The 23,353-nt window shown below is 43.4% G+C and overlaps 1 protein-coding gene across 1 annotated transcript; it reads left to right on the top strand.

Annotated features, from left to right (window-relative positions):
- Positions 1–729: 729 nt before the first annotated feature.
- LOC117462478 (1-phosphatidylinositol 4,5-bisphosphate phosphodiesterase delta-1-like) lies at positions 730–14,366 on the top strand. The gene is made up of 15 exons (XM_034104718.2): positions 730–909; positions 5,495–5,653; positions 6,572–6,800; positions 6,910–7,039; positions 7,399–7,627; positions 8,324–8,525; positions 9,307–9,451; positions 9,523–9,675; positions 9,792–9,938; positions 10,025–10,184; positions 11,156–11,272; positions 11,396–11,574; positions 11,669–11,801; positions 12,665–12,814; positions 12,987–14,366. The coding sequence occupies exons 1-15, from the start codon at positions 876–878 to the stop codon at positions 13,076–13,078; spliced, it is 2,259 nt and encodes a 752-aa protein (XP_033960609.1). The 5' UTR covers positions 730–875; the 3' UTR covers positions 13,079–14,366.
- Positions 14,367–23,353: the final 8,987 nt, after the last annotated feature.

Raw genomic sequence — 23,353 nt, 5'->3', positions numbered from 1 at the left:
GTAAAGTAGTCTGTTGCACATGTTTTCCTGCATGTTTCTCTGAACCTTGTGGGGTTTGTTGGAAGTGGTCAGTCTTTGCCCGGAAGCTCTCCCCCTGATGGTGCATTAAAGCTCACTCATCCTGATGCTGACAGTGCACTGAGGATAAGCCAGGCCTGAAAGGGAAGTGCTGAGAGCCACAAGAGCCCCAACGCACCAGTGATTGCAGTGCTATTATCCTGCCAAGGCTAAGCTGCACATGAAAAGGAGAGGAGAAAAAAAAAAATCATCTGACCCATTCAGTGTAACCAATATGCTCCAATTCACTGTGAGCTGTGTGTCCGGGCAACTAGCCAAGTCTGCTGTTCAGCCTTCTTCATCGTGTTTACCTTGTGTTCCAATAAGGAACAGGTGGCTGCATGAAAACACAGCCAAAGCCAACAGGAAGTGCTTGGAAATGTCCACTCCACACTATATGAGTATTTATTCTCAGGTGAACTTCCCCTCTTTCTCACATCTAGAGTTTCATCAGGGTGAGGAACTGATTCCTGGAAGTGTTTGACAGAGCAGCATTATAATAAGGCTTCCTTACCTGTCAGCAGGTGCTCAGAAACACCAATAACGTGACCTGCTTTAACTGCTGTGAGTCTATGTTAAGGTGTAACCTAACCTGCTGTGACATCAGTAGGGCTGGCTTGTCAAACCGGTGTTGGAGCTTGCAGGCGTGCTGACATTATTCACTGCCAGGGAGAAAGGTATACCTGTGTTGCCACCTATCCCAAACTCAAAGTGTCCTTGACTCATCGCGCACATGGAAAGAAGGAGCAACTTTAGATGATCAAGTAAACGGAGGACCAAAATCTAATTGTGTAAAAAACCGATACAATTCAGAAAGCATGGAAACTAACGGGATTGAAAATAAAAACAACGGTAGGACGCTTTTTTTGTTTGATTTTGCTAATTGAAGTTCGTTCAAAATGGCGTGGAAGTAAATTGCAATGGGTGTTTATCATTTGGCTTACATTTTAAATGTTTGCAATCAACAATTGGTTGAATTAAGATCACATGTGCCCCTTTCACACCAGCGCCTTTTCAGCTCCGGCTCGGAGCTAGAGCCTGAAAAGCGCCGGGTTTTCCTTTTCACACCGGAGCTGCGCCGGCTCTTAGCTCCGGAATCCGCTTCATTTTCAGCTCCAAAAAATTGTCGGTCCAGAGGCAAGAGCTTTGGAGCTAAGAGGCGACGTCGCTTACGTCTCTCTTACGTCGAGGCGTGCAGGAAACTAAACCCACCTCCCATGGGTCGACTGTTATGCCTGCCTACAAGCAGTAGTGCCTGTAAACCAGTGTTGGGAAAGTTCACTTTCTACATGAACTAGTTCAGTTCACAGTTCACACATTTTAAAATGAACTAGTTCAGTTCATAGTTCATAATTCAAAATGTTGAACTAAAGTTCATGGTTTCAAAAATGAACTAATTTATAGTTCATAGTTCTTTTTTCAATACGTTGCTGCGAGCTATTATTTGTCTCCTGTACGATGTTAATGGGCCATTTCAATGTTTACAATATCCTCAGAGGGCCGTACAAGTTATTGACCTCTGCTTAAAAAAACTAAAATCACAGCCCATTCATTTCATTCTGTGCAAAGAAAAAGCAACCTCTTAATCCAGATATCTCACCATGACTCCCGCATGCATGCACGTGCACGGTGTGGCGTGACCACCAAAACAGAAAGATATGGACACAAGATGTGTGCAAATGTATTTAGTTTCCTATCCATGTGAACATGATTTAAGTGGGGGGGGAACTAACCTCCTCTAGGGGGATCCGGGGGGCATGATTTTTTTTAAATGTTGAAGTTAAAAGCATCAATCTGGTGCACTTTGAGAGCAACATTAGGAGAGCTATGGACACATCTCTCAACACCCAAAAACAACTGTAAGCAGATTTTCTTTTAATTTATGGATATTTGACAAATCACTCCCCTTTCAAACTGTATTCTTCTTTATTAATAACTGTCATATAGTATTTTATACCTGTTTACTTTATTCTCTTATTTTTTTTATAACTATAATGATCATATAAAGATGTGCCTTTACCTCACTGGTTGTAGACAAAGCTTCTTATATTCGTTAGCATAGCTAGCTAACCAGATGCTAATGATAACAACAAAGTTATTGACTGTCTGACAGATGAGCAGATCGCCACTGGGCTTTCAACTAAAGACACAGACACGCAGAAACTGCGGCATGTGTATGGACTTTCTGCCATTTCTGAAGTGCTGGAGTGGCGTTCTGGTGCTCTCCGTCAGAACTGCACCCGTCAGTCGAGACATATACCACGTGATGACACGTTAGGCTCGTGTTGTGTTCAAGGACCCTGATCTTGGCCAGGAAAAACAGGCACTTCCTTGTTTAATTATTTTGCGGTCTAGATTTCTTTAATTTTTTTATTTTTTGCGTGTGTTTATAAATTACCTCGAGAGCCGTACCAAATTGTCTCGCGGGCCGTATACGGCCCGGAGGCCGGAGGTTCCCCACCCCTGCCGTAGAGTCTCACTCTGAGCGAGTGCTGCTGCAGCTGCTCTCGGCTTCGTCCATACTAATTCATTCATTCATTCAATGCTCGCCGGTTCCGCGGTTCCACATTGTTTGTTGTGAGGAGTCTGATATATTTAGTATATTTATATTTTAGTGCGACAGCCAGGGGTGACAGGCGCGTACGCGTCACAGGCAGCTTGCTGTTGCCAAATTGGGTGGTTTTCCGCATTATTTTGAAGCCTGTTTACGGTGTGTTTTAACTGGGTTTTCGGCTGAAAGGCATATGAAATCTGGTACACTTTTGAACGCCGTTATAATACAGTGCTGAGAATGAACGCACTTTTGAACGCCGTTATACACCGCTGAGAATGAACGCGTTCTCAATTACGTTCATCTAGCGGAAATACAGTACGTTCAGTTCACGTTCGCCCAAAATATGAACGCGTTCATGAACGATCGTTCATTGAACGCGTTCAGGTACATCACTGCTGTAAACACACTTTATAAAGTCAGGCAACACTAACCAGGCTTCGTGTGATTCTGTTTATTTGTACCTTACTTTGACCATCCGTTCGCTGTTATCGATCATTGTGGAGAGAGGCAGACATGTTGTTTTGTATTATTGCAGCTATCGGATGCAAGTAGTCAGTTTAGCTTCGGTTGCTATGCCAACATCACCCGTTTTATACCAGAGAAACTTTCATAACAGCGTTGTGATGCCAAACAGCGTCAATTCAGACTGACACACATTCACTTAGGCTAAGGGGAACTGGGGATATGCATCAGCTGCTTGTGTGAGTCGGACAGTGAATACTTTAGAGCGGCCGCTGCAGTGTGAGCTAACGGGAGAGTAATCTCCCGTGGAAGAGCAGCCAATACTGCAGCGGTCGGTAAATGCTGCAGAAACACATTAATAAACAATGAACCACGGCACTCTGGAGAAAAGTATAAGGTTGGAGAAGTCGTTATTCAATTTATTCTGGCTTCGTGTGATTAAAAGCAACACGATCATCGACCCGACGCAGTTGTTGTTGTTGTTGTTGTTGTTGTTGTTGTTGTTGTTGTTGTGAGCTGCCGTTGGGGGGCAAATCAGCGATGTAAACGGTGACGTCATGACGCAGCAAGGGCAGCTCTGGGGCGCCAGTGGGCCGTGTGAACAGTGCGGGAGCTGAAAAGGGAAACCGGAGCTGAACCAGAAAAGCTCCCGCTCGGAGCTAGAAACTGAAAAGCGCTGGTGTGAAAGCCGCAATGCAGATGCTTAAGATTGGTTATACTGTGCCAAAAGGTGTGGCAGCCTGTTTCACCTGCTTCAAAGAAAAGTGTTGCTCACAGTTGAAGACAAACAAACCCCTACTGCAAACACTGTTATCGAAACGGCTCACATTTCTCTCCTCAGAATTAACTGTGTTTGTAGAAAATGGCCGGGGGGGATGACAATAGGAGGGTTAAAGTGAGTAAATCAGGTTAAATCACAACACCTGACAGTACCGCTATGTCACCACTGGATGGAGCCCGAGAGTTAAAACACAGGATCCCAGTTCTTTAATTATAAAGGAACATTCTCACTTGTTCTTTTGGCAGTTGTGGATGCACAATATTAAGCAGTAACTTTATATCACGCAAAAGCTTATAAAACCATTGTGAAAATGTTATATCATTTGTTCAATGATGAGATGGATTCACACACTTTAAATTATGTATTTATTTCTGACGAAGCTAACATCAGTGACATGTAAACTGGGATTCTGTAGCTATTGTTAGCTAACAATTGTTATCCCTGATGCATTGCTATTTGCTACATTTTGCTAACGTTTCTGACATTACAAACTATTTTAGGACATAAAGGTAAAGTCATTATGTTTGTATTCACTATAGTTCTAAAATTGAACTACTTTGCACCTTTAATTTAAATATAAGGTTTTTTTTAGTAGGGTATTTTTTTGTGGTTTGCGGAGGCCTATGAACTTTGAACAAGTGGATCGTTTATTAAAATAGACCTAATTGAGTTGGATTTTTTATTTATTATTGCATATAGTAGCCTCTAAGATTTTATTATATATTTTTTGTTCACATGAAGTCAACAATAACTACTTAACTACTGTTTCTAACTAGCTTGCCTTTAGTAAACCAAACTGTAGTATTATATAATGCTTTCTTTCTTTTTTTTAAAGTATTTGGTAGTTTTTCATAAAAAGTGGGTTCCCCAACACACAACTAAACTATAGAAAATGTGTTCATTATCTTCCCTGCCTGGATATTTTTTCACTTTAACTATAGGGTCTTTGGTGTTTTCAAATAGTCGTCAAAATAGGTTAACTTGTTTCCCTTAAATGTCCTACAAAATTACTCGAGTATACCATCATTTAGCACAAGCTGAATGGAGGTTTTAAACCCCCTCCTCTTGCCATGGTGTGTAACATTACACATGGCCGCTGCCTGGCTCAGCTGACAGATAGAGTGAACTTTGAAAGGGGCAGCCTGGTACACGCCCTTCCACACACTGGTCTGTCCCTTTGGAAATACAGTCCATTTGTATCAGCACCTCAGGGCAACATGAGCTGCCTGCAAAGCCGAGCCAAACTCAGCAGATCTGAGGAATTACTCCGCTATGCCAAAAGCCAGGAGGAGATACAAATGAACCTAAAGCTATTAGGTATGCTGCACTGCAAATATTTTAAGGATCTTTTAGTAACCGATGTGACCCATCCAGGGTCAAACTACATGCTTTGTTGTCACAGGTCTCAGTTGTTTTATTGTGTAAGGCTGTACAACTTTGCATGGTAAAGGGCTTTTAATCAGCCAGATGTGTTGCTTGTGGTTTCGGAAATTCACATGCAGTTTTCCGATGAGATGATTGTAATCGAGAAGATAAGAACAGTTTAAGGTTTGAGTCAAGTTCATTGAGTAAATGGGTTTCAGGTTTGCAGAAATGAAGTGTTTAATCTTATGGAGTGTACTCTCTGCTACGTTAAACAGGTCTGGAGAATGATAGGTACCTCCAGTTCCTCCTGCAGGGGGGAGACCTCCTCAAGGTTCGCTCCTCATCCTGGAAAAAGACCCGCTACTTCAGACTCATGGAGGACTGCAAGACCATGTTCCGGGAATCAAAGAGAGCCTTCAAGACAAGCAAGACCTGTGAGTGCTGCTGCAGTCCCAGCTTCCCACCTTCATGTGTGTGAGACACACACATGGAACTTGCACACATCTGTGTGGGGTTGTGGTGGACACGTGTCAAAGTCTTATTTATTTATACCTTTTGTGTCTCCTGTGCTGAGACAAGTATGACCGTCTTTTCTCAGATGAGATTTTTCCTTAATGTATTATAAAAGTGAAGGAGTGATCACAAGGCTATAAAAGGCTATGTCTAAGAGTCCATTGTATTATCAGACACAACTGTATTGCTCATGATAGGAGGGATATGTTTTGTGGGTGTGTTTATCAAGATAGGGATTTGTTTTATAGTGTTTGAAGGAGTGGTTGTTATGGCTCTGGCTATATACCTTGGATCACATCCACGTTTTCATCAAGTCTCAGTTTGATAACGGCAGTAAGGTGATGTCTTTTTATGGTTATCACATGCTTCCCTCAAAAGAATCCAACACCTTTGCATAGTAGTTACTCTGCAAAGCAGCTGTACAAATGCAGGTCCTAGAAGCTTGTCATGTGACGTCAGTAAACTGCAAACATCAGGTCTATGTTTACCAAAAGGGCTGGTCTGCGTTACCTGAAGACACTAAAAGTACTTCCCTTTTCGTAGTACAACATAATATTGTATAAGTCCTATGGCAGAATATTATTTTCTAAATTATATCCTGTAATTTTATTTTATTAATTCGTTTTTTTTTGTTAGGTTTCTATTATCTAACAGGTTAAAAATAATTTGGCGAAGATGTTCTGCATGTAGCGTTTAATTCGAGACCCTTGTCTAGTTAGACTTTTCTACACAAAAATGGTGATGTCCTCATTACCAAAACTACTTCAGATTAATTAAATGCTTAATAAATAAGGTGATTCTCATACAATTTCCATTGTAAAATCAAACTATTTTTTCAGTTTTGGTCGATGAAATCTCAGCGGTGCGAATGGGACGTCAGTCAGATGGCCTGAAGAAGAACACGGAGGAGAACGTGGAGAGCCGCTGTTTCTCCATCATGTTCAAGGGCCGCCGCAAGAACCTGGACCTCATCGCCAGCTCCGAGGACGAGGCCAGGCAGTGGGTCGAGAGCCTGCAGAAAATACGGTCTAGCTTAAACAACCTCAGCACCCAGGCGCAGACGGAGCAGTATCCTTTTGAAGTTACTACAGGTTTGACTGTGGATGTTTCTCTGTGCTTAAGGAGTTGATTGCAGACAGAAAGATGGCGTTGTATCCTTACATGACAAACTCTTCAGTTGGATCTTCAGCTGCCTCAGGAAATCGGACAAGAACAAAGACGATAAGCTGAGTCTGTCAGAGCTCAAGAACTTTATGCATCTGATTAATATCGAGGTGGATGACGACTACGCTGAGATGCTCTTTGAGGTGATGCCTTTGTATATTTTAAATTATTCAGAAAAAAACTAATCTTAAGTAAATATCCTTAGGAGCCATAAAAACATTAAAGGCCTCACGACAGTGCCCATACATAGATACATATATAATAACACCAGGTAGAGTTGGCAGCACATGTTCTCTGCCTTGTCTTGGCTGCAGACCATGTATGAGTGTCAAAAATACCCTTTACATAATCTTAAAACAACACATGTTAATGATTATACCATACAAGATAACGTTATAAATGTGGATAAAAGACTTAAAAAACTATTCCTGTTAACGTCTTCCCATTGTTTTACTAATAAGATCCCTTTTTACTGCATTCATAATACATTTCCATATTACAGAAATGCGACAAATCCAATTCTGGGTACCTGGCCGGAGAGGAGATCAAACATTTCTATGACCTGTTGACTCATCGGGAGGAAATAGACGTGATCTACGGGGAGTACGCTAAAACGTCGGGCTTTATGAGTCCTCAGAACCTGGTGGACTTCCTGAAGAAAGAACAGAGGGAGGACGCAACGCTGGCTGATGCACACAACATAATCCAGAAGCATGAGCCAGACGAAAATGGTCAGTACCTCATGTGAAATAAGGGCTTTTTGTTTCAGGTGATTAGTTCATAATGAAGTCAGTCGGCATCACAGCTCTGCTGGATTTCCTGCTTTACATAATGATCAGGGAGTGACACACTGCTGGGCTCTGATATTATGGCTTCTAAAGTGAAGCTATGTAGTTATTCATCTATTTAAATTGTGGGGACTTATGTTTCATCTCTCGGGAATGTGATTGGTTTAGTTTATTTTCATTCCATTACATTTTGTTTCAACGTGACTTGCAATAAGTGCCTAACACCCTGAAGAAACAAAGTTAAAAAGCAAGCATCCCACAAGTACATTAGCTTTCAATCAGCCAAACAACTGTGAGTGCTAATTCATTAGCTTCATCTAAGCCTTTCAAGTGCTACAAAAAGTGAGAATAAAAAGAAAGAATTAAATATTAGCCCAGGTGCAGTCAAAAAGGTGCATTTCCTTAGCGTTAGATTGTTGGTATTTAAGAATCCTTCGCTTATCTTTCACTATGAATCCATAACATGATCACTATATAAACTGTGAGGCTTCAATCTCAGGTCCAGAAACTCAAAAATAGGGCTCCATTGTTGTTTAAAAGGCAAACATTTGCCCAATGAAAGCTTGTGCTCTGGTGCATTCACAGCTGAATACTGCCTCAGGGGTTTGTCACTTTTGACGTGTCCTTGTGTCCTTTTAGCCAAAGAGAAGAAGCTGCTGTCCAAAGATGGCTTCCTCATGTACATGCACCATCCAGAGGCCTTGGTCCTCAACCCCGATCACAGAGAGGTGTACCAGGACATGGATCAGCCCCTCAACCACTACTTCATCTCCTCCTCCCACAACACCTACCTCATGGAGGACCAGCTCCAAGGGCCCAGCAGCACGGAGGCTTATGTCAGGTAAAGATCTGTCCTTCATGTACTGATTACATCACTGCAGTCTGCAGATATTAATACATGTATTAGTCTCTGGTTATCTCTATATCCCAATGTGAGGACTTTAAGGCCTGTGTACCGGAAATTATTTTCAAAGCAAACTTTTATGATCAGAAAACATCCAGTTTGACAAACCACAATCAGAAGGAAATGCATAATCATAGAATATCAAACATTTACCAAATTAAAATGTTTGTCTCATGGAGCATTACAGAATCTACAGCACTGCTCTTAGACCCTCTCAGCATAAATGGAATAACTTTTCAAAAGAAAACCCAACGATTAACTCAGGGAGATGAGAGAACTCAGGGAGAATCAAAAAGTGGGGATCTCTCTGGGAGAAATTTGATGTAATGCATTTTTTCATAGTTCTATAGTTTTCTTTTTAACCATCAAATGCTCAAAGATTATTTTGAAGTAAATAATTATATTCTGTGCCTCTACGGTGACATGTGTTCATGCTTTAATGTTGAAAAAGGACTTTCTTTTTTCTTTTTTGCTGAGCCCAGTCTGCCCTGATTGGTTAGCTGTTCGGCTTTGTTGCGATTGGTCAACCACTTAGAGATGTCCCACCCCTTAGCCTATTCCATACAATGTGTGGAGCGCTAGCCAATAGAAGCGTGAGTGTTACATAGTGATGTCACCAAGGCATAATAGGGCCTCTTTAAGGGTTTATCAACGATTACTCTCAAGCAGCCTGACAGAGCCTTTATTCAGTCCCTAATGTTGGCTGTGCCTCTCTCAGGGCTCTGCTGAAGGGCTGCCGCTGTGTGGAGCTGGACTGCTGGGACGGGTCAGAAGGTGAGCCGGAGATCTACCACGGCTACACACTCACCTCTAAGATCCTCTTCAAAGATGCCATCAAAGCCATCCAGGAGTATGCCTTTAAGGTGTGTATACTATCCACTAATATCCCTTAGCAAAATGTTTGTCTTGTTCTGACTTCTCTTTGTTTTCTCAGACGTCCGATTACCCGGTTATCCTCTCCTTGGAGAACCACTGCAGCGTGGAGCAGCAGGAAGTCATGGCCCACCACATGAGCTCCATCCTGGGCAGTGCCCTCGTCACCTCCCCCCTGGGGGATGGCATGCCCAAATGCTTTCCATCTCCAGAGGTATGTATCTACTGGTATCATTTTACTTTGGTTTTATCCTATTCTATTTTCTATGTAAAACATTCTTATTCCCGCTACTTCCTTGCATCCTTATGACCGTGTGTGTGTGCCTCTAGGAGCTGAAGGGAAAGTTCCTGATCAAAGGAAAGAGGTTAAACAAACTGGAGGCCACTTTTGCTCCTGATAACACTGAAGATGACGAAGAGGACGTGACGGAGGAGGAAGAGTCAGACGACGAAGATCAGGACCAAGAGAAAAAGAAGGTGGGGTAATGGCATCAGGAGAGTAAATAAATTATCTCCGTTTACACATTTTTACAAGACTTTTTGAACTCACATTGACTCTGTAGGAGAAAAAGAAGCTGAAGCTGGCGAAGGCGCTGTCCGACATGGTGGTCTACTGTAAGAGCGTCCACTTCCATGGCTTCGAGGACGCCAGGCAACACCTGAGCTTCTACGAGATGTCGTCCTTCAAGGAGAACAAGGCCTTAGAGCTGGCAGCGGAGTCGGGTAAGAGAGAGTTTAGGTTTAGTAGTTTAGTATTCAGAAACATACATTTTTCTATTTCTATTATTCTATTTCTACTCAATAGATTACTTTTGAAATGTATAATATGCAACTTGTCAAAAAATATTTAGACCCATGTGAGTGTGGTTCTAAGAATACTTTTAAACATAGACAAATCTGTTGTTTTAATCAACGCAATGATACGTTTTTATTTGGGTGAATTCAAAGCGCTAGCATGGTCTGCCAGAAGCTGTCCTAAATTGACTTTTTATTCGGTTTTAAAACACATATATTTCGATAGCCTTACATTTTTTACTTCAACTTTAGTGGATTTGAACTATATATATTTCAACCTATTGCATGATTTTAGTCATCTGACATCTGGATCTCACATGTTCAGAGAGACAAGCCAGGAAAGAGTTAGCAGAAGCCAACCCGCATCAGGAAAACACCAATGTTTTTACGCGAAACTGCTCCATTTAGAGTTTGTTCTGGTTTAAATCACCTGGTTTGTTTGTTTTGGAGAGGAGGAGGAGACCTCTGTAGATCATTCGGCTCCAGGTAAACACCTCCTGAATAATGAACGATGATGAAATCCTAACCAGGACTTCAGGACAGTACCAAAAAACTCCGCCTTTTGTTATTACCTTAAAATGAGTGCCCCTTAGTGGCAGATAATTACATATTGTAGGTGTAAGTTCTGAATTAGGGCTGACTTGGAAACCATTATGTATTTAAAATCCTACATGGCCACCACAAAAAGTAATGGCATTTTTTAGAGCTCTTTTGATTAAAATGTACTGAGAAGTTGTGCAAACCTAAAAGGATTTCAACAAGATGACACCAGTTGTCCTCGCTTGGTGATAATAGTTATAATGGCACCTCTTTCAGAATAAAGGGCACATAATGTAATAAAGTGTCTGTGATGATATAAAAACTCTGTAAATAACTCTTCCTCCATGCTTCCTCTGCAGCTAATGCCTACATCCATCACAACGTGGAGAAGCTGAGTCGCATATATCCAGCCGGCTCCAGGACCAACTCCTCCAACTACAGCCCTGTGCCTCTGTGGAGCGCCGGCTGCCAAGTCGGTACGTAATACAGACACGGGAAGGGATTTAAAAACTCTCACATGTACAGTCCACTCTGACATTTAACCAATGGGAAGCAGCTTCTTATTTCTCATTCATCATTGTACCTTCCCTCCTTTTCAGTGGCTCTTAACTTCCAGACAACCTGCACAGACATGGACGTAAACCAGGGCAGATTCCTGATTAACGGAAAGAGCGGCTACGTCCTGAAACCGGCCTACATGAGGGACCCAGCCTCAGAGTTTGACCCAGTCACACTGACCCGAGGAGACTGGCTGCAGCACAAGACGCTCCACATCATGGTGAGCTGTTATAAAACACAACTCACTGTCCCATCCCTTTAAAATCCTGCTGTGGTGAAGAAAGGATTTCATGTTCTGGGCAACCTGTCTTCAGGTTATTTCAGGCCAGCAGCTCCCCAAACTGAGCAAGAAGAAATCCTCCATCGTGGACCCGCTGGTGAGGGTGGAGGTGTACGGAGTGCCGGATGATAATGCAGAGGAAAAGACCAGTGCTATCGATAACAATGGTACCTTCCCCTTTAAAACACAATACACACGTTTTTTAACTAAAGATTGCATTTGTTCTGATCTCTTGGAGGTATGCTTTCTTTAAAGATTGAAGTTTAAATCGAGTACGTTGATATTCAAATTCTACATTTGCTTTACAGCCTGTTTTTGTACATTAAGCTACACTCATATTCTTTGTATTATACTTTTGGTAGAATAAGATTCCAGTGCTGACTGGAGGAGATTGCTTCTGGACCGTATTATCTGAACATTTCCAATACCTCTAATGCTTTATACATTTTATACAAGTTAACATTAATTCAAGCTAGATGTTATATTTCACAACATGTATTAAATGTTTTATTATCTAAGGAAAATATTCCCTCTAGAACCATATATATATATTTTGTAAAAATGATATGTCTATCTGCAATAATAAGAAATCTTAATTTTTAAATAATATTTTTCAGGTTGAAGACATACTTTACATTTAACATAGCCAATGCAACTTATTTATTTTCAACACAGTTACATAATGTTAATTTTGTGAAATATATAGAAGAACTATTTGTCGTGTCTTCAGCATCCTTTTAGAAACATGGCGTCTCTACAGCTACTGGCCTCAATAGACCTGAATGCAATGCAGCCACAGAAAATATAAGATTTGGCATTAGTTGTTACTTCCTGTTTACTCTGAGATGCGTCCTTTTCATGTTAAACTATTAGCTAACATGTACATGTACGGCCATGGGGGCTGTTTACAAATGCATTGTGGGAACGAGGAAAGCCTCTAAAGCAGAAGAAGAGGCAGGTGGAAAGATCACCAAGAATTCGAGGAATGCATCAGTAATTATAACGTGTCACTTTATTTTTCCTGTCGAAGGTTTTAACCCAGAATGGAATGAGAACATGGAGTTTAACGTGCACGTGCCTGAGCTGGCCCTGGTGCGCTTCACCGTCGAAGACCACGACTCAGCGACTTCTAATGAGTTTGTGGGGCAGTACACGGTCCCATTCAACAGCTTAAGAATGGGTGAGTTTGATCAAAAACACTGATTGTCGTTGGTTTCCACCCTTCATTAATGAACAGAGACGGGAACTATCCCATCTCTGGCCGAGCATAGAGAAGTCAATTGACACTCTGCGACTAAGAGCTCTTCATATTTTCTGATGACTGACTGTCACCACTCTATGCTCCGACGCAGGATACAGACATGTGCCGCTGCTCAATAAGAACGGAGACGTCCTCCCCTCAGCTGGACTCTTTGTATACATCATGGTGATGGATGCCAACTGAGAACGTCACGGCCAAAGACCTGCATCACACAGCCACGTTCCAGCTGCTTTTAAATGTATTTTTATGCTCCTTAGTCTTAGCTTAACTTATTGGCTTGATTCCAGTAGTTTTAACAGCTACTCCAAATAACAAATCAGTCTACAAAACAAGGGACACAAACTTCATCTGCAATCGGACATCAGTTGGATTGGTAAGGTGCACAAAAGAGTCCCATTACTACGGAAGAGGATAAGGGCCACATCTGAAACATTTTTGGAGATCTTACCAAAAGAGAATTTGTTTTTGAAATCTGAGATCAAAGTCAGAATTCGGAGAAAAAAGTCTGAATAATGAATCTCAGAATTGTTTTCTCACAATTCTGACGTTATAGGTGGGTTAGGTAATTTTAGAGAAACCAGCTCGAGTGCGCTAGAATTCGAAAATACACAGCCGGAAAAAATCTGCCACTTCCTTACAGAGCCCCTCCTCCAACACACACAAACGCGCACATGACCAATGAGGGCACGAGATAAGTTTGTGCACAGATGAAGGCTGACAGGCAGGTAGGCCATCCAGTTACTTTAGCCGGGCCGGCTACAATGATTGGTCGTGCTTTTTACAGCGCCACGGCTTCCACAGATGAAATATTTTTATGGATTTTTTGTCAAAGCACTTCAGATATTCATTGCTATCGGGATGTTAAGAGCATTCCATGGAATATAACAAAAAGTGTATCTCGAGCCGGTTTCTCAAACTTACCTACCACACGTTTAATGCCAGAATGTTGACTTTAATCACAGGACTAAAAAATATCTTTATTTTTTTGACTTTCTTCTCTCAAAATTCTGACTTTTAATGTCGAAATTCCGTTTTCTTTCTCACAACTCAGACTTTTTTTTTCAGATTTCAGACTTTTTTAGAACTAAAACAAAATTCAGTTTCCGTCAGATCCCAACATGTTCTATTACATTTGGCCCTTATCCTCTTGCGTACATTACAAAGACTGTTTTCCAAATGTTTGTTTTGTATGAGTTGGTAGTGTTTTAATAATTCAGTTTGCGATGCCATTGGATCTTCCTTTTTAAAAGGCGGCTTGTGTCCCTAATTTTTGGGTCAGTTTTGTCTATTTAAATATTTGTATTGAAAATGACCGATTTATGAATTCTGGAGAAACACTAGCCAATGTTAAAAAACGATGTGCTTTGTATCCATCAGTAATTGTAGTCATAGAAAGAGTTTATTTTATGTGAAATCATCACAACTTCTTCTTTTTGTAAATCAAGATGAAGATAAAAGTTTAAAACTTGAATGTGCCCCAGTGTTTTTTATTTCCAGCACTTAACCAAAACAGTTTCACTAATCTGGTACGCCTGAATAAACTCCACATCCCATCTAGTGGTACCATGCGGAATAGTACGACTGTATAGATAGAATTTTTTAATTGATTGGGATAAACCCCTTGCGATGCACCATCTCGTTTTCAAGGCGGTCCCGACAACAGCAACAACTTACAGACATACATAAACAAAAAGACAAAATGCAAAACATGACACACAAGACAAACCACATAGTCTGTTAAGTGAAATTCAAGCAATGCATACAATCATTACAATTTGAGACAGTCAAGCAAATCAGTTTCATCAATATCAGTTTCATTAATAACAAGTACAGACCAGTTGAAAGTGAGATGATAATGCATGTTTAAACATACCCAATGATGCAAAAGATCTAATAGCAGCAGGTAAAGTATTCCAGTCAGTTGGGGCTGAACAGAATGTCTAACTTGATGATTTGGTGAGTAGGGTACAACATACTGCTTTAAATAAGGGGGATAGTTAAGATAAATGCATTTAAATATCAGCTGAAGCCAATGCGTGTGTCTTCTTACATTTAAAGAAGGCCATTTAAGTTGGTTATACATTGTGCAGTGATGTGTACGAAAAGGACAACCAAGAATAAATCTGCATAGTCCATTGTAGGCTATGTTGAGTGGAGCAAGATCCGATTTATGTGCATTTTGGTAGACAACAATCACAATAGTCCATAATCGGAAGAATACATTGAGAAGCAATTCAACTCACAGGGGGACAAAGACAGGTTGAACAAATCAGCAAGTGGGTACATGAGAATATGGGACGCCAGTTTTATGAACCTGTTTTCTATACCATCGAGTCCTGCACTGCCATCCACTTTTAATTCTGTGATAGCATTATGAACTTCGTGTGGTAGAATTTTCTTAAAAGAAAAAGAACTGTTGCAGTATGAGTTACTATTAGAAATACCAGTTGTCAAATAGGAGTCAGATAGTAGTGTGGAACATACATTAGCGAAATTCTGATTAAATATTTGGGCAATGGATAATGGGTCATGAATTATTGTATCAGCAGTTCTTATTTTATTAATAGAATGTTTACCTGATTTATTTAAAATAGATTTAATTTTAGTCCAAAATTGCTTGGGATTCTTGAAGTCCGATGTGAGAGATTCTTTATAGTAGTTGGATTTAGCATTTCGGGTTTTGGTTTTACTCAGATTTCGGAGATGCCTGTATACTTCCCAATCGGCTATAGTTCTTGAATGACGATATATCGACCATGCGTTATCCCTTTCCCTAAAGAGACTGATGAGTTCAGACTTGATCCAAGGGAGATGTTGACCTTTGACCTTAACCGTTCTCACAGGTGCATGTTTGTTCATGACATCAGTGAGCTCTTTATGCAGAAAATCCCAAGCATCTTGTACAAAAGGTATTAGTTGAAATCTGTCCCAATTAAGGGCAACAAGATCATTAATAAATAAATCAACATTCCATTTTTTATATTGTTTGATTTTGACTAGTTTTGGAGGTAGTTTAATTAATTTGATTTTCCATACGCAATAAACAATTGAATGATCGCTGAAGCAATCCGACATGACACCAAGCTTTTAAGATTCTGTCAGGGTGTGACACCAGTATCCAGTCAAGCAGAGATTGGGTTCTAAGAGTGATACGAGTTGGCTCATTAATTAGCTGTTTAACATTTAGACTACTGAAACGTTTTTTCTCTCTCTCAGATGATTTATCCAACCAATTTTTGTTGAAATCACCAAGCAAGATTATTTCATTTCTGCAGGAAATAATTTGTGATTTGTAGTTCACTATCGGAAATGTTACTATTAAGCCACGTTTCAGAGAGTGTGATGATTTTAGGTTTATAGTGACTGTATAGTGCTCAATAACTAAACCAGGTGCCTTATTGGACCACTTTATGATATGCAAACAGTAAAAGGCAGATAGCGGTTAGTGGCTGAGACTATTAAGCCGTTCCTAGGAATATAACCATTAACCTCGTGACCTTTGGATGCACACATCTTCAGTCATTAATAAATAAATCAACATTCAAACAGGCCGTATCTCATTTCCGAGTTTCCCCTCCTCGACTCGTGTCTTCGTCCCGCCCACAGGAGATTCAAGCGGAGGAGTCGAGGAGGGGAACCGAGGAGAGAGGAGGGGAAGCAGCAGGCGGTTAGAGAAATGAGAACTCCTCTCCTCTGAGCGGTCATTTTAAAGAGACGTCCATTAATGATGACAGGAGGCACAGCAGCCCTCTGTCTGATGGACAGATGTGTTCATGATGACTTATATATTTACTTTTAATTCATTCACAGTGCGGTATAATGAGACAATAACAGGCTACAGATGCGGGGACACACACACACAAACACACACATATATATATTTATATAAATATATACAATTTCAGAATCAAACAAGTATGAGAGCACTCTCATAATAACGTAACACTATCAGAGACTGGATATACCCGGAGGACCGAGGATTCGAGGAGGGAAAATCTTTGAAGTGAGATACGGCCATAGCATCAGTCCAGCAATAACAGGAAGTCTGGTTAGTTTGTGTGTTAGCTTAAAGGTGGGGTAGGTAAATTTGAGAAACCGGCTCGAGTGCGCTAGAATTTGAAAATACACAACCGGAGAAAATCTGCCACTTCCTTATAGAACCCCTCCTCCAACACACACGAACGCGCACATTACCAATGAGGGCACGAGATAAGTTTGTGCCCCGATGGAAGGCTGACAGGCAGGTAGGCCATTGTACTTTTTACAGTACTACGGCTTCCACAGATGACATTTTGTATGGATTTTTTGTCAAAGCACTTAAGATATTCATTGCTATCGGGATGTTAAGAGCATTCCATGGAATATAACAAAAAGTGTATCTCGAGCCGGTTTCTGAAACTTACCTACCCCACCTTTAAGAGTTGAGTGGCATGAAAGCCTATTAACTAATGTTTTAACATTCATTTAACAAATATGTTGTATTTGAATGTATGGATACAGCTCTTAGTGATATGTGATAAACACAATAGAAAGGTGTCGCTTTTTTGCTACTGTCTCTAACTATAAATATGAAGCCTATTACAGGTGTGAATCTTTCTGTACCTCACGATCGATTAAAAAAACATTTTAATATTCCCAATAAGCTTAGGCTAGCTGCCTTTTTATTTCTCAGAAACTTGCCTAATTCACAAATAGTGTTCACCAAAAAACACTATAAAACCGGTATTTTTGGTGATTCTTAAACAAATCGCAGAGTAATGATTGACACAACTTTGACTTACTCTTGCAATGTCTATCTTTTATAGGGAAAAAAACGTTTTTGAGGTACATTTTTGGAGGATTTGAATAAATTAATATAAGATAATTTATTACATAAAAAGATTTGGCCACAAAAATGTAGGTTTACTCATAGCTTCACTTTTGAAATCCATCAGGGGTGTCAAACTCAAATACACGATGGGCCAAAATTAAAAACTCTGTACTAGTCGAGGACCGGACTGGTTCAATGTTTATTGCAAAACTTATTGAAATGAACTTATTGCACATATTAAACCTAGAACTAACGAAGCTTAAATGATTGCCTATAAAAATACATTAAATAATCAGTTGCATTAATTTCTTATGGCTCTATCTGCAGCTTTTCCGGAGTCATTTCTTATGATCACATTTTTCCACAGGCCAACAACAGCTTCAAAAAAACTATTTCCCTCAAAGAAAAAAACAAACATGCCCTGTTGTCACAAGAAAGAAAGGGCAAAAGGAAACATCCATTTATCTCAGTGTGCTGCTCTGTGATGCTAGTTCAGATACTTGGCATCTCATCTTGGGTGCAAGTTCATCAATGAAATTAAATTCACCACGGGCCGGATTTGACATGTATGGTCTACATTCTGCTGTTCTCATTCATAACACTCCGTTCGATGTCTCACTATGGGATGCGCCTCAACGCGTATGCAAACAGAAGCATCAATCTCATTACGCCAATCCTGATTGGCTGGTGATCTTGACGTCAACGTCAGGGAATCCACCCACCCTTTAAGTAGCTAGCTTGCCGGGACAGGACCCCCTCATGTCCGCTGATTCGCCGTCCGGCAATCAAGACATGGTGGCGACCGCCGCAGAGATTGAGCCCCGCGCTGTGTCAGACTGGGGCTCAACAACAGCGACAGCCGCTGAACCGGAGCCCCACGCCGTTTCAGGCTGGGACCCGGTGACGGCAAGAGCGGAGCCCCGCGCTGTGTCAAGCTGGGGCTCCCAATTGGACCTCACCATGGTTCCACCCGCGGAGGATGTCCTGGAGTTGGACTACATGGAGGACGAAGAGGATACCTCTGAGTTCCTCCTGTCTGACTCAGATGGGGATGACATCTTCGTTTCATCGGCTCAGGCTGCAAAGCCGGGAGTGATGTCCGCTCCCCTGGACGAGAGCACACCAGCTTCGCCCGTCCTAAGCATGGACTTGCAGGCCGTGTGTCACCGCGTTGCGTCCAGGCTGGACATCCCATGGCCTGAAGTGGCCAAGGAGACCTCCAGATCTCGCTACGAGGGGAAGAACTTGCCCCAAGCAGCGAGGACGAAGAGGCAGCTCCTTCCAGTCTTTCCGGAGATGCTGGACGAGGTGTCGGTCTCGTGGAGAGACCGTCCCTTCAGCAACAAGGCCCCAATCCAGGGTGCCTCCTCCCTGGACTGTGACGGTATGGAGAGGCTCGGCCTGCTCCGCATGCCGCCCATGGAACCGCTGGTGGCAGCCCACCTCCAACCGAGGCTGGCTTCGACACCGAGCAGGAACCCCATGCTACCGACAAAGGCAGACCGGTTCCAGTCAGCGATGACCGAACGGGCCTATAAAGCCGCAGCTTTGTCCGCCAGAGCTCTCAACGTCTCCTCGCTGCTGACCGCCTACCAGGCGGAGCTTTGCGAGGACATGTCGAGCAGACCTGAGCCTGCCGTGTGGGACGAGATCGCAGCGATCACGGACATTTGCCTCCGTGTGCAGCGCTGTGCAGTCCAAGCCACGGGAAAAGCACTGGGAATGATGGTGGTACAAGAGAGAGCCAGATGGCTCAACCTGACCAACCTTCCAGACCGGGAAAAAGAGGATGTTCTGGACATGCCTATTGTTCCCGAGGGCATATTTGGCTCCGCTCTAGCTTCAATGCAGCTGAGGTGCAAGTCAAAAAGGAAGGGAGATGAGGCTCTCCAGCTCTGTCTTCCCCGAAGGGTCCAGCCGCCACCTCCAATGGTCCCGCGGCAGGCCTTCACCCAAGCTGTCTTACGTCCTGCTCGGTTCAAAATACCGAAGCAGCAGAGACCGCAGCCCGTCCCGGGTCCCCAGCCCAGGCACGAGGTAAGAGGGAGCTGGCCAAGAAAATCTCCGGTCCCGGCAGCGGCCGCTCAGGCGCAGCCGACCCAGGTTTTCAGCCACCAGGCGAGGAAGAAGAAGCGGGCGGCCTGACAGCATCCTCTCCTCTCCTCGATGAAGGAGCTGGAAGTTCCCTGTTCCCCAGCTCCAGAGCACGTTCCAGTGTTGGATGCTCATGTGTTTTCGGGATGCCACCATGCCCCCATCTTCCCGCCGCCTCGAGTGATGCCAAAAAGTCATCCTCAAGTTCGCGCCATCAGGGAAATGGACTTAACATCAAAGACAGCAAGTTCCGCTGCCTGTTTAAGTCACACAAACACATGTCATCATTGTTGTTTCAGAATAAATCATTTTCCACTGTCGTTTCCAGGCTTGAAGCCAAGGGCGCAGTCAATACAAATGAAAAGAAAAACAATAAAAACAATAAACAGTCTGTCGTCTCCCCCTCTTTTGAGAGCGGCTACGGCCTCTCTCAAAAGGCGGACAATAGACGGGATTGTGAAGGCACCACCGCCACGCGCATGCGCAGTGTCGGCCGGGGTTGTCAACCTGGGGTACCACCGTGTTCAGACACTAGAGGAACCCCATAACACAACAAATAGAGACACCGAGGGCAGACGACAGAGATGTGACATCTCCGCTCACTTTGAGAAGCGACAAGTGGAGGATGCTCACAGATTCTGTTTGGGTTTTCAAGACAGTAACACGGGGCTACAGGCTCCAATTCGCTGTCACCTCCCCTCACTTCTCGGGCATTCTGTATTCCCAGGCCCGGGGAGAGTCGGCCCATATTCTGGAGCAAGAGATTTTCTCGCTGCTAGAAAAGAAGGCTATATCGATAATACCCGCCGAACAGAGTCAGAGCGGCTTTTATTCCAAGTATTTCCTCGTTCCCAAACGGGGAGGGAACGGAATTTGGCCTATACTAGATTTGAGAGCTCTGAACAAATATCTCAAAAGATACAAATTCAGAATGCTCACTCACACATCTCTGTTGCGTCTCGTGAGCCAAAACGACTGGTTTACATCAGTCGACCTGAAAGATGCGTATTTCCACATCCCAGTATATTACCCACACAGGAAATATCTGAGGTTACTACGAGTACAGAGTACTTCCCTTCGGTCTGTCTCTCAGCCCACGAGTGTTTGTACGGTGTACGGAAGCCGCGATAGCCCCGTTGAGACAACAGGGTATTCGCCTGGCAACTTATCTGGACGATTGGCTCCTTCTCGCACAGTCGGAGCAAGAGGCTATTACGCAGACGAATGTCCTCGTAAAACACCTGCTCGACCTGGGTTTTGTAATAAACACAGAAAAGAGCATGTTGTCTCCAGCCCAGACTGTACTCTTCCTGGGCCTACGCCTGAATTCGGTGCCCTTTACAGCCCGCTTGTCAGCAGAGAGAGTGAAAGCCTTCAGGGCTTGCCTCGCTCATTTCCAGCCACGCAAATATGTTCTCTTCAGATCATGTCTGCGGTTGCTGGGGCTCATGGCGTCAGCCATTCTGGTGGTACGACTGGGACGCTTACACATGAGGGAGTTTCAGCGCTGGGTAGCTGCCCTCAGAATGGACCAGAGAGTGATGGTCACTATTGTGAAGAAACTTCTGTTCAGCAATGCAGTGAAAGAATGGAAGCTGGAATCCGCTTAATCAAACACTGGAGTTTATTGAGAGTCAAACGGCCGGAGCATTTACAAGGTATCTCATCATTGAAAGACCCTGGCGACACTGAGGACGCAAGGCAGGAAAACCTCTATATATTAAAAGGGGGGGAGCTGATAACCGCGCGCTTTCCCTAATTAGTACCAGACATGTTGAAAACAAAGAACGGTCTGTTAATGCCAACGTGCATGGTCTACACTTCCCCCACAGGAAAGGCAGAGCCTCTTGACCTTTGCCCTGTTAAAATTACAAACAGGACACATACGAGAAAAGACTAAAAGTCTCCAAATGCACAGATCACATTAAAATATTCTTTAACAACTATGAAATGCGTAATGGCTCTGCGCCACTGGCTACACCCGACTTTTCTAGTACGGGGCGTACCTATGGGTGCTGTCCTATCGCGGAAGGTGGTCACCACAGACGCATGTCTGACGGGCTGGGGGGGCATATATGAAGGTCGCCCTGTGAGGGGTCTCTGGAGCAGAGACCTCCAACGGTCACACATAAATTATCTGGAGCTTTTAGCGGTGTTCCTCACCCTGAAACGCTTTCTGCCTTTTCTCAGAGGACATCATGTCCTCGTGAGGACAGACAACACGACCACAATATCGTATATAAACCGCCATGGGGGTTTGCGTTCTCTCCAGTTACACATGCTGGCACGCAAACTGATCTTATGGAGCTGCGGACGTCTCCTCTCTCTGAGAGTGACGCACGTACCAGCCTGCAGACTGGACTCTACATCCAATGATTGTGAGTCAGCTGTGGGTGCGTTACGGCCGAGCCGCGGTAGATCTGTTCGCATCAAAAGAAAATGCTCAATGTCAGTTATTTTCAATGCGCGATTTAAACGCACCGTTAGGCGTGGACGCGCTTGCGCACATTTGGCCTCCGGTCCTTCTGTACGCGTTCCCATCCCTGGCTCTAATACCCCCAACTCTGGCCAGAGTGAGAGAACAACGCCACACACTGATCCTGATAGCTCCGCACTGGCCTGCAATGTACTGGCTGGCGGAGATATATCAGCTGCTGTGCGGGCAGCCATGGCAGCCCCCACTACGCAGGGACATACTGTCTCAGGCGGGGGGGGCGATCTTTCACCCACACCCATAGCGCGGGGCACTATGGGCCTGGCCCGTGAGTGGTACAATCTGAATACAGTGGGACTCCCTCAGAAGGTGATAAACACTATTCAGAGTGCGAGAGCTTCCTCCACCAGGTCCCTCTATGACTGTAAGTGGAGGGTGTTTGAGGAGTGGTGCCTTCAAAAAGGACACATCTCTTTTCAATGTCCTGTCGGGGTGATTTATCATTTCTACAGGACTTAATTGATAAACACAGAGCTTTCTCTATGATCAAAGTGTACCTGGCTGCTATTGCTGCATGCCATGTGGGCTTTGAGGGAAAGACGGCTAGCCAACATCCTTTGGTCTGCCGTTTTATGAAAGAGGCTCGCAGGCTCCTCCCTGTTTCCAGGTCACTGGTGCCCTTATGGGACTTGGCAGTGGTTTTAGATGGGCTCACTCGACCTCCATTTGAACCCCTGGAAGAAGCTGACATGAAACTCCTGTCACTGAAGACAGTGCTGTTACTGGCTCTGGCATCTGCCAAGCGAGTCAGTGACATTCATGCGCTCTCTGTACATCCTTCATGCACTCAGTTTGCCCCGGGGCAAACGAGAGTGTTGCTGAAGCCCAACCCTGCCTTTATACCTAAGGTGGTTGGCTCATGTACCCCCATTGACATTGTGGCATTTCCTCCGCCGCTGTGTTCCTCTGAGGAACAGCTGCCGAATTTGCTGTGTCCAGTTCGTGCTGTACGCATCTATATGGACAGGTCAAAAGAGTTTCGTTGTAATGACCAACTCTTTATATCCTGGGCTAACCCTCAGAGGGGCAAGCCCGTTACCAGGCAACGGCTCTCCCACTG

This window comes from Pseudochaenichthys georgianus, chromosome 17 (assembly GCF_902827115.2).
Source record: "Pseudochaenichthys georgianus chromosome 17, fPseGeo1.2, whole genome shotgun sequence".
NCBI classification, from domain to species: Eukaryota; Metazoa; Chordata; class Actinopteri; order Perciformes; family Channichthyidae; genus Pseudochaenichthys; species Pseudochaenichthys georgianus.
Note: the sequence above shows the minus strand (reverse complement) of the source record. Positions and strands in the feature narration are given on the sequence as shown.